Source organism: Anser anser (assembly GCF_964211835.1).
Source record: "Anser anser genome assembly, chromosome: 1".
Taxonomy (NCBI): Eukaryota; Metazoa; Chordata; class Aves; order Anseriformes; family Anatidae; genus Anser; species Anser anser.
Window position 1 is genome coordinate 10,871,168 of NC_139720.1, and position 12,428 is coordinate 10,883,595.

Below are 12,428 nucleotides of genomic sequence, written 5' to 3' on the forward strand. Positions count from 1 at the left end.
ATTGACCTTAGGTCAGATTCCTAATAAGTACAAAACTGTGTTTCTTTTCTGAAATCAGCAAAGCTATGCTGCTTTAGTCCTCCCTGTATTGTATACATTATTATAGTTTTAAAAGAAAAAATAACTGTGCCACATACATAATTTATTTAGAAAACAATCAACATACTTTATGAAAGAGAATGTATTTAATTCAGAATGTTTAGAAAATCATCTTAGCGACCAACAAACTTTAAACAAAGTTGAAAAACCATCATGAAGCTGGCTAAATTTTGGCCATTGTAAGTATTCCAAATCCTCCTGATACTATTGTGTGTGAAAGTACAAGTCTTGCTCACTAGCTTGGTGTGCTAATCAGTGTGTAAGTCATGTGTTTTGTAACAGTGGATTATTTTGGTTAAGTTTATTTGCAAAATTCGCTGTGAATCTCTTGCTCTTGGGTGGATGCTTTCACATTAACTCTGCTAACTGCCAGCAAACTGCATGATATCTCATCTTGTATGTCTTTTTTTTCTGTGTTTTCTTTCCTTTCCTCTACTTGCTACTTTGCCCGTTATTAATAGGATCAGCCTATATGCACAACGAGTCGTGCCTCTGCCATGATGTCCGCTCCTATCTTCATTTTTCTGCAAGTTTTCATGTGGTGTGGATGGTCAGTTACTTTCTCTAATTTTTTGTTTTGTTCTTGGCTTATAAAAATTAGCAGACTTTTCTAGTGCAGACTCTCAGTTTCATAACAAAAGTCCTGACATTTTTGACTGTGTTGTGTTTGATGGTGTGAGAATTTCTAGTACTGTGCTAGTGATATGTATGCGTGAGAAGTGCTGATCTAATGAGAATAAAATTCATGTTGAACTTGTACACTGGCAGGGTTTCTGATCAATATTATTGCCCAGAAAACCACTAGATGGAGATACTAACATATCTATCAAAGTAAAGCCAGCTGACAGCAGAAATGAGACCTTAGAGGCCAGTTTTCAGAGTTAGTGTGGTAAAATGTTAAAAACTGTAACGAACTAAAAAAACTTATTCTTTTATTAATGTATATTATTTTTATACGTGGGGGAAGGTTCAATTAATATCACTTGAACATCAGTGAAGAAAGCTTAAAGTTCTTTTTAACAGCTGTAGTTGAGTAATTTTGAAGTTTCGTATTCTGTATTTAAATAATCTCATTTCTAGCAAACCTAGGAACTTGCACAGAGATGGCTGAAGGTTGTAAGGAAGGGTGAAAGTCCCTTCCCCCAAGCCAGTGATATTTCACAGTCACATCTAGATAACATCTTATGTGCTTACTTTTGCAATGTGCTCTGCAAGTAACCTTATTTTAATTAAAAAGCTACTCTCTAAAGTACATAAGGCAGAGACTCACCTTGAGCTGAATTCTTTATGACCATAACAATCTTTCTGCTCAAGAAGGCAAACAAAAATACTTACAGTTGGAGATCCATGAAACATAATTTTAGCTGATAAACTTTTGGCAGCAGAAAGATATAAAAGTAATTTTGTTCATCCATTCTGTTTTTAATAAACTGGTGATTTTGGTAACAGGTTCAAACTGGACATTAATCCGCATAGTTTTATTAAAGTCACTGAAGCCAACACAGATATAAAATAGCTGATCAGGTTCAGCTTTTTTTTTTTTTTTTTCCATCAACCATAACAGAATAGTCTTTATCACCCCTTGAATACCCTGCTCTTACTGGTTTTGTTTGCCATGTCTTAGAATAAAGAGAAAAACTACAAGATTTTAACCCCTTCTGGGAATACCTTACTGCTGTCAGCTCCCAGGGATGTCAGTGGGAGTTTTGAGGGTGAATAGCACACCAGACAACTGTAAACATATTGATAGGACTGACTGTATGCTTGGTCTGTGGGTGGGTGGCTGTATAGCTTTGACAGTGTCGTGTGGTAGTCCAGACAAAGGAAGATAACAGAAAATTTGTGAAAGACCATCCAGTGATACCTGAAATAACTCGTAAGTACAAGCAGAGGTGTTTTCCATGCAAGATGGGGAGCTTATAATAAATATATGCTTATAATAGGTATAACTTTGAAGTAGTCATTTGATATCAAAGGTCAGCTCAGAAGCTCTTTGGCAAGTACCTTTGTTTTATCCTGTTCACGGTATAACATGATGGGTCCTGATAAAAGTTTCAAGATAAAGTTTTGGTATATGAAATAGTTATAGTGTACCTCTAAAGCAGCAACAAGTATGTATATAGACTTAGGTGTGTATGTATATGTATTTTAATGTTTGTCTTTAAAATTTTGGACTGGCACTGCCTTCCAGGAAATATTGATGTAAAGCAATGAATGTGTGGTTTTGATACTTAGCAATGAAAGTATGGTTTTGTTAAAGCGTTCATTTCCATTTTGCAAGTACTGAATCATTTTCACAGTGTATAATGTTGTAAAATAACCCTCTCAGGAGTTATCATAGTAAGACATGACATGAAGGAGATGACATTTGGATTTGATGTTTCTTCACCTCGAGCATGGAAGGAAATTTGACATGTGATTTATTAATGCAAGAAATTTCTGATACAGTTTTTATGAAAAGAAGCTGGCTAAAGAGAATTCTTTCCAATGAAAGAAATTCTCAAAGAGAAATAATATACAGAATATTATTTAGAAGATAAAAAAACAGAGGGCATCCCCAACTAATCTGTTCCATATTTAGCACTCCTGAGTGTACGTAGTAGTGACTAATGGGTTGGAAAATATCAGTGAAACTACTTAGAAGGTAGTTCAGTGTCTAATTGAACTGGCAGAGGTAAAGAGTGAAAATTTTGATGTGCAATTTGTTATAAAAAAATATAAGAAAGCATAGAAGTAATATTTACAGGAAACACTTGAGAAATTCTCTTAAAACTGAGGAATGTGTTCTCAAATACAACATTTTGAGGACCACTCAGAACTGAGGTTTTGCTGAATCTGGTTCTGTTCTCATCCAAATTAATGATGGGATTCCACTTACTTCAGTAAAACTGCCGATTCTTTGAATTTGTGTAAATATGATATAATGGGACTTTCTCAACATTTTTTTTTCTATTTTTATTACTATTTCTTTTAATTTTTAAGCAGATGAGAATTACAGTGTACAATGCTGGGGAGGAAAAAGTATTTTAGACAGGATTCACTGTAATTTCCTAGCCACTATTATTTTTGTCTTGTATTGGGACACAAAATAATAATAACTCATGCCAGAGAGAACATTTAGAAATTGTTCTTAGCAGAACTGCTGGTTTACCACTGTCAATTGGTCTACAAAACTCAGAAATTCAATTTTACTTCGATCAATATGATGCTGAGATCTTACCTGCCTTGAAATATGTGTATAAATCTTGTGTACTTTTGTCTAGTACAGTTTAACTCTGCCATTCATAATGAGAAAGTGTCTCTCCTCTGTGAGGCTTCCAAGACATTCTTCATTATGTGAAGTTATGTATCCTTTAAAAACTGTTCTGTGTAGACTTAGAGTGAGAGCAAGAGATATTAGAATACTTCTTTTCAACCCATTAGGAATACTACATAGTATAACAGTTGAATTTTAAAATTTAAATTGTGAGGCTTAAATAAAACATCTCAAAAAGCAAATAGAAATGGGCAACAAAGTGGAGGATGTTGTTGTTTGTTTATTTTGTTTGCTTGTTTGTTTTCCAAGTATGTATAGTGGTGGGATTAATTCATCAATATAAATTACCCAGTATTTGGTCTAATACAGGAGTGACATGAAAGCTGAATACTGTATAATGCTATAGGTGGAACCATCATCCCTCTTTATCCATCTGGATGCCATTTTCACTCTGATGATATTTTTCCCTTCCTATCATGCACAGATTTGCTTTAAAGCCTTTAGTTTGCTTCTTATATGTTCTCTAAATATCTCTCTTCTGTTGGAAAATTGTAAGCTTCATGTTTACCTTTAGACTATTTCTCCAAAGATGATTCTTCTAAGTAATTTCTGTGGTGAGTCTTAAGTACAAAGAGGTAACACTGAGTACTGTTCACTGAATACGTGTGAAGAAACCTTTACTGATATTACTGTTTCTGATAGTAGTCCCTGTGAAGAATAAAAAACACAGTTATTTTTAGGCATTTTTAATAGAAATAAAGCTATGGACAGAGTGGACACAATGCAGATGCAAAAAGTGGTAGAGCCAAACTAAATAAACCAGAAAGTTCAGTGTATCTTCAAATCTTAGTGTCCTACTCCAAATCTTTTGCACTTACATAGTGAAGTTCACTTAAGACTTGTTTGTTGACTGGAAACAGGAGTTTTTAACTTGCAAAGTGCAATCAACTAGCAAAAGATTAAGACAATATTACAGAACTATATTATAAAGCTAACAGATGGCAGAGATGTCTGGAAATGCAGCTAACGTGGGCTACTTACTTTAGGACAGAATTAAATTATTTATTTATTTTTTCCTGAGGAATATCAGTGCTGGTTTTTTTTGTTTTGTTCTTTTTTTTTTTAACATCTAAATTTCTTCATCCAAGTGAATGTTATAATTACTGTGATTTACTGAGTTTAATTTATCTACTTGATCTGATTTCCAGTATGTTTATTCCAAACTGATCTGGTTCCTCTGGCCTCTCTGCTTTAACAAATATGTTGCTTGTGCTGAGAATTTCACGAAAGTGTTTACCCCTAAAAACTGACACACATTGAAAACTCATTGAAATCCTTTGGTATGCCCTGTAATCCCCAAATTACCTCTTTACACCTCTGTTACCAAGCAGTTGCACTAATCCTGTATTTGGCAGTATGCTTTTGTTTTATTCAAAACTTTCTACCATCATTTTTAGTATATGTTGTGGGGAGGTCATTAAAATTCTTTATCAGCTTTCCTAATTTCCTGTTTATATCTAATTTGCCATTTTTATGTGCTTTCTTGTTCTTGCCCATTTGGGTAAGTTTTATCTTCATTCCTTAGCTGCTGACCTTTTCCCTATGACAGCCTGCTTAATCTCCCCACTGATTCATGCAGGACTTAGGAATTGTTTGTTTGTTTGTTTTTGTAGTTGATGTTGTTCCTTTTGTTGATGTTGTTTGTTTGTTTTAATTGTGACATTTGTTTTACCTCATCATTATCCAATGCAATATTTCTAAACAGTCTTTTGTGTTGAAGGTCTTGCTTTTTGGGCTGCTTCTTCTAGGCTTTTCCCTGTTTGTTTGTTTTTTTTTTTCTTCCTGTCTTTCCTTTATAACTATTGTTTATAATTTTCACATAGCTCCCTTTCCTGACTGTTTTGTGTTGAATTGGTTTGGCCTGATCTTTCATATGGTAACGCTAAGTCCAACTGCATTGTGGTCTACAGAGCTACTAGACCTATAGTACGGAGGTATAGAGCAGCTTGCTACTAGTAATTTTGAAGTGGGCCCTATGCACCACTGATGATTCAAAGACTGTTCCAAGAGGCTATCATTTATTTATCCAAAAATGTGGTCTCTACATCTCTTTGTTAAGGCATTGATGCAGTCTATATAAGGCCTCTCTAATCTCATGTATTGTTCCATGATTGATACTGTCACTTTGATCAGGTGGTCAGCAATGCATTCCTAGTATTAATTTCTTATTATTAGACTCTGAAATGTCATATCCACAGGGATTCCATCACGCTTTCCTTTCCCTGTAGTATGCTTATCACACTTTCTATGATTATCTGCATATCACCATCCTGCTCAATGTCCTACACCACCATTCTTACCAAGCTGGTAGTCCGACAACGATCTGTCCTACTGATTATTCTCCTACCACATCTCTGTGATATGTGTTATTTTGGGGTGCTTGATTGATGACTTGTCTTCATTATTCCATCTTAATTTTTTGCTCCTAGAATTGGTGTAGAAGAACTTGAAAGATTTGCTTAAGGATGTGCTGGTAAACTGAAGGCATTTTAATGAGCCACCCATTTTCATTCCGTTTGTACTGCTTATTTTTCCCCTGGGCTTTTCTGAGGCACATTAAATATTAGTTATGCCTGCCTCAGAGGCATGTCAGTTTGAACCAGGAGCTGTTCCATGCTCATTGGCTTTTCTCTGCTTTCTGCTTCAAGTGTTCCTCTGAAACCTTTGGCATTTCTGTATGAGCAGCAGGGCTGTGTTAGAATTAAGGTGTACTCTGTCCTTCCTGTACTTTTCTCCTGCTCAAGAAGCTTCCCCAGTTCCTGAGGGCACCAAAGTCCCTTCCCACCTACACTGTTGTCTTGTCCTTGGAGACTTTGGATGTCTTGGTGTGAATAAAGGGAAAGCATCTTTTTATAATATGGGTATAGGATACAGTGAAAACAAGCAGCAGAAGAAATATTTCCAACCTTTATAACTACCCATGAATCTTGGATTTGGTGGACAAAGCCATGCAGGGAATGGCTGAAACATTTCCCTGGAATTGTAGACAGCTAAACATAGATTGTGTTTATGTAGCTCTTGAGAAACAAGGTGTAAAGATGTTACAGACAACAGAATATGTATCATATACAGCATTTGTATTTTTTTTTTTAATCATATCTTCATCTCCAGAGGATATTCTTTTTAATGTGTGATCGTGTTGATGTAATGGGAATGAACAGTCTGGTATTTGATTTCTTACCTTGAAAAGTTATCTTTTTTTCCATCTTTCCTTGCAATAAAATGATACTCCAAATCTCCAAACTGATGTAAATTTAAGTAACATAGATGTGGATTACCAGGGCCCCCAGGTATATTCCATAACATTTCTTGTTTCATTGTGTAAACATCCCATCTAGTTCATAAATGACTGCAGTAAGCCTTGTAAGTATTTAATTTTCCCACGCCTATAGTTAATGTAGTAATGCCATTCCTTGTATCAAAAATAAGAGAAGCTTCCTAGAACTTCCTAGAATTCTTTTATTGTGCTTGGTTGTTGTTGATGGTGTTTTTTTTTTTTTTTCTCGTTTGTTTTTTTTTTTTTTTTGACAAAATAATGTACTTAAGATGAAAAATGATACTTCAAGGTTAGTTCAAAATGCCAAAGCCTAAAATGTAGATAACTTCTCAGGAAATTTAGATGTGATTAATGTTAAATTATTTTTTCTTTTCTTGCCAACAGGAAGATTCAGCCGACTGCGGTGGTGTCTCTGGTCTGAGTCCATCACTGTGGTCTATGGTAGGAATTCAGTTGGTCCTGCTTTGGCTGTTATCTGGCAGCAGACACTGTCAGTTATGACCTTGCTAAACCAAAACCTGCATAACTTAATCAAGACCCGGCCAAAACGATAGCCTCAATTTCATTTTAAAAAGGGTCAGCTATTCAGACAGCAGCAGAACAGCAATGCTCATGTCTGGTTATCACGCGTTGTGAGACTCATAAAGGCACCCGCAGTGGCTGCATGTTGGAGTGTCAGATCCTTAAACGTGTGTGAATGCTGCATCATCTATGCCATCTGAACAGAATTCTGTATGTGCTTCACTGGGGAATCTAAGGTTGTTTTTTTCGTTTGTTTGTTGTTGTAATCTTGATGACTTAATGTAAAAGGGCTCCCCTGAAAATAGCGTATGTACATGATTTTCTTTTAAGCTTTGAATTTCTTGAAGATTTATATTCTTTTACATGAACATTTATTTATATAAAATACAAGAAAAAAAGAAAATGTGCTCCCCAGTATATATTACTAGCACTGCAATGGCTGCTTTGAACATCAGTTTTGTCCAGACTACTTGAGTGAAATGAAGATATTAGCTAGTCTTCATCAGAAGCTCAGCATGATTGAAAGGATTTATGATGAGTGGTTTATTCTTCCAAAGTTAATCAGAATGGGTAGCTGGAAATATTTTGGTAAGTTGGTAACTTGTTAATTTAAAGAAAAGGGAGAAAGGAGGAAACTAAAAATATAAAGGTGCTTGAGAGTTTAACTAAAAAACAATTCTCATATTAAAGTTGGTGTCATTTTCTATCAGAAAAATGTTAATTTCAATGTAATATTCACCTCCTTTTCACAATGCAGATATATATATATATAAAGCTGGTCAAGTCCTTCAAAGGCTCAAAGAAAAATGCTTGTGAATAAGAAATGTATTTGTGACATTTGAACGTTGGTTTCCAAGGGTATTTTGCATGATGATGATGCTATGTTACTGTTTTTCAGTTAGTTTTCTTTGATGGTAGAGTATAGTCCATTGAAAAGGTAATTGAGTGGTTCTTTTATTGTGTGAAAAACTGAACATTGCAATGTGTTGCAATCAAGTCATATTAAATTATATTATGAAACAGAGCTCTCTGAATATACTGTGCAATGAAAAAACTGAGAAAATAGGGTAAATTTAGCTATCATAACAAAAAGGTTGAGTTGGATTTTTTACAGAATAGGAATCTCACATGAAAACCTGTGTACAGATATTTTAAGTATATAAAAATCAGATTTGACATATTTATTTTTGAAAGTATATGTTCACTAAGGTTCATATCAGGTTCCCCCTTTGTTTGCTTTATATAAAATTCATCCATAATATTAAAACTGACGCTATTGCTGTTTATTATTGAAAATAGCAAATTTAACAGCAAAATTACCTGGTTGCTGAGATTGGGAAAAATCTAAACAAATGGGGAGCCTTGAATCTGTATGTATGCACATTGATACTTGATTGTGAATAATAATTTTAGAAGTTGTTTTTATACAACCTCATTGGTGATACAGATTGGTGCAGTAAATTACAATATTACAGTGTAGCATAGTGTTGATGCAAAATATGATTTGCGCTTTTTTCTAGTTTTCAGATCTAAACAGTATTGCAAGACAGCTAAACCAATGAATGTGCAACTCTGCTGATATTGTATAATTCTGCTAACAACTGCAATATGCAAATATTACCATGGCACAATACACTAGCTCTTTAAAAAATAAGAAAATGCAAAGCATTGGTATGTGTATGCTGGCAATTGATTGATATAATTTTGATCATGTCAAAAGCTTAAAGAAATAATTGGGCATGCATTAATATCCTATGAAACCTGAAGATGCTACTCAAAGCCATGGCATGGCTCAAAAGATCAGACGTCTACTATAGTTGTACCCATAGCTGGTTTGTTGTTTTTCTTACGTACCTTGGCTCCAGCTATGTATTTTCTTATATTTGGGAATACAATGAGTGAAAAGAGTAAAAGCTGACCTTCTTTTCAGTGATCAAATTTAGCATTTTAAAAAACATCCTTAGCAAAGTCGTGGGGTTAAAATTGCAATTAACTGTGTTGGATGACTTCAGGTCCTCCTCAGGGAAGGTAAAGTAATTTTGATACCGTGGGTGAAGACAATCTTGGAGCTCTTCCTTCCAATTATATTACTGCGCTTCTCTTCACCCTGTCACCAGCTATCACCTCATAAAAAATTGGTTTGAGACTTTCTAATGCTGAGACTGCATCCTGTATTTTTCCTGAACATGGTAAATTGAAATCTTATGGAGGAACAAGTTTTGTAGGATTAGGCCAATACTTAGTACGCTTATAGCTTTTACTTTAAGATTACTTCAAATTCACATTACTTCACATTTTGCTCTTTTAATTTTTTGAAAGACTGTCAGTATATTAAGCACTATATATTTTTCACTTATCTACCCAAAAGCTACTCAAAAGAAACCCTTCATGGAAAAGTTACGTTATGTGTATGTTAGAATAGTTTGCTTACACTGGTGAGCCATACTCTAAGTTACCAAATAAACATTTGATTAGAGTCTGTAGGCAGAAAGAAAGATGGCACTAAGCCATGCTGCCACAGAAAACAGCTGGGGCTTTTGCTCTCATGCTACTTCCCTTAGAGGGCTCAAATTAAAAAAGGAGGGAGAAGCCCATGCAATGCAGACACCTTAGACTTCTTGGGCTATCCAAAGAGGAAAATATTTTCTGTTCCTCTCCTCTGTCCCTCTGTAGGACTTGAAGAAACAAATCTCAATATAAACACCTAGCCTTCCAGCCATTAAACTCAGGATCTGGCTTTACCTTTAAACAGGTAAAAATGAAATATTGGCTTCTGTTTGTATAAGAAATATATATATATATATTTTGAAATGATATTACTGAATATATTTAAGTGATATCCAAGTGATAATAAAGATTTGTTAAAATACACTGCCTATATATCTACAAAATACAAAACACCAGAAAGCAAATGCAATGTGAACACTGTCTATCTCAAAATGTGAAGACCAGTGAGTTACGAATAACTTCCATGGATAACTACGTATTCTTATGCAGAAGAGTATCCTTACTCTCACATAATGTATAATAGTCATCTTCTGTATAAGAAAAGAAACTTGATCCTAGGCTTTAAATTGAGGCATTTTCAAGTTACAATATGCTGTAAAAAGATTTATTTATTTATTTATTAAGTCAGATAATAAGCTATGTTGATATTTGCTCAGATCCTTTAAATAGCACTAAGGGACAGAGATAAACTGCTGGAACTGTTTTAGTTTACACAGAAGTCATGCAGCCTAATGTACGTCTGACAAATACCCATCATTAAAGTTCTTATAGCATGGCACTCTACAAAATGTGATCTGAGGACTTAACATGAAAGGTTTCTTTTTAAGTTTTCATTTAAACAACCAGCATTACTGCCAAAACACTGACTGTGGTCCATATTTGTAACAGGTTTTTAACATGACATAGCAGGTTTGATTGACAAGATTTTTAGGTCCTGTACCTTTAAAATTTTAGTATGATCTTTTTCATGTTTCTAATGCTTGAGGCTTTACTGCTTAACTTGACAAAAACAAAACAAAAAAAATAAACAAAAAACACACAGTGTTGCTGCCATTTGTAAGTTTTCCTGTAATATTCCTTTTACTAACTTAAAAACTGGCCTTACTGGGTTCAAATAGGCAGTATCCCTTTTAAGTGACCTTTGCAACCCAAGTGTTACTTGCTGTTGAGAGTTTTTTGGTATCACTGAAGAGACATTAAGAACTTTTTTTTTTCTCATTAACATGTAAACTCAGAAAGCGTGCTTAGTATCTCTTAATTTCAGAACACAACCTCAATCCCACTGGTCCTAAAAATTCAGATGCTAGCACACTGGTTATTAAGAAGTATATTAATGCCTACAAGGCACTTCGATGTTCTGATATTTTTAGAATGTCAACTGAAGGTGAAATCTTAATAACTCTTTCCTTAGCTGAAATTTTACCCTAGCTTCACCGGATATCCAAGCCTCTAAAAAAGGCCAGATTTCTTTTTTTTTTTTTTTTTTTTTCTTCCATACCACAATGTTAATATTGTTAATACTCATTGTACACTACTGTAAAAAGATTAAAACAAAGTGTCTGAAAACAATTCAAGCATTTTGAAAAGTTAGCCTCACCCTCTTCCCAGCTGCTTGCATCTGTACCATTTATGGTTTAAAAGAAAAATATCATCTTGAAGAAATAATTTCACTGAGGCTAAAGGGGTACTGTCTTGTTCAGATGCCATGAAAATGCGATTGTGATCTGACAAAGCTGTCTTCTTTTCTTGTGTTGTATGGAATATCTGGATCATGCTTTCTGGGATACTTTTATTGAAGTGCTCAGTGTGCGTTTCTGCAAAAAAGGCTTGATTGCTTTTTACAAGGCAAGCAGGTCTTTCTCCCTTTTATTGTGTTCTCTTGACACTTTTGTGGAACTTGACAAGCCTGAAAAAATAAATTTTTGTAAAAATTTGTATAATAATGTTATAAAAAGTTTATAATCCTAGAACTGTTGTGTTAATCCTTGTGCAAAAACAGTATATTCAGAATAAAAGTTTATCATTTAAAATCAACAACTACCTGGATTTTTCACTCTGTGTGATAAAAACTGGAAATAATGGCTGCATAAATAGCTGAATAATATGTCTGAATTTGCTACATAATTGCACACAAAAATCTGAAAGAGAGATTTTCCAAAGAATAGAGAATGACTTAACCAGTTCATACTAGGGATTAAAGGAAAATGTGCAGCAAACCCCCATTTGCGGCTGTGAAAATTTCAGAAAGTTTAAAAAAATGTAACCAATGAAAACTGAGAGTCTGTAAAGCAGTCAGTAAAATAATAGTCTGTAAAGCATCCGAAGTAGCCCCATTGTTCTGAAACAATTGCTTTTGGAAGGACTGTCATTTACTAACTTGTAAACATTGATGAAGTCCAAGAGTTCATTCACATGAAGAAGCAGACTAAAATCAGATGTCTCAGATGGTGGCTGCCCAAGTCGCTGCCCCACCTCTGACAAAGATCACTGCTAGATTTATGAGCCAGCTTCTGTACTGCTGCAGTTCTCAGCTAAGCATTAAATTCAAAGTGGATCTATGTACCTTTATAAACAGTCTTGAGATGTTTAGGAGTTACTTCACTGGGTTTTTAGATTTAGTGTGGTGGCAATGGTAATCTCCATCTGAAGGGCAGGGCAGATGGCTGCAAGTGGTAACTGCTTCAGAAGCCTGATTTTAATCCTTTG

At 34.6% G+C, this 12,428-nt stretch overlaps 1 protein-coding gene across 6 annotated transcripts in view; it reads left to right on the top strand.

Annotated features, from left to right (window-relative positions):
* CACNA2D1 (calcium voltage-gated channel auxiliary subunit alpha2delta 1) overlaps nucleotides 1-11,756 on the top strand; it is a 415,542-nt gene extending 403,786 nt beyond the window's left edge. For 5 of the 6 annotated variants that reach the window (XM_083821352.1, XM_083821356.1, XM_083821358.1 and 2 more), the window contains one exon: nucleotides 7,077-11,756. In XM_083821352.1, the coding sequence (XP_083677478.1) occupies nucleotides 7,077-7,193 (117 nt within the window). In that variant the 3' untranslated portion in view covers nucleotides 7,194-11,756. The other variant, XM_083821355.1, reaches the window with a different exon arrangement.
* Nucleotides 11,757-12,428: the final 672 nt, after the last annotated feature.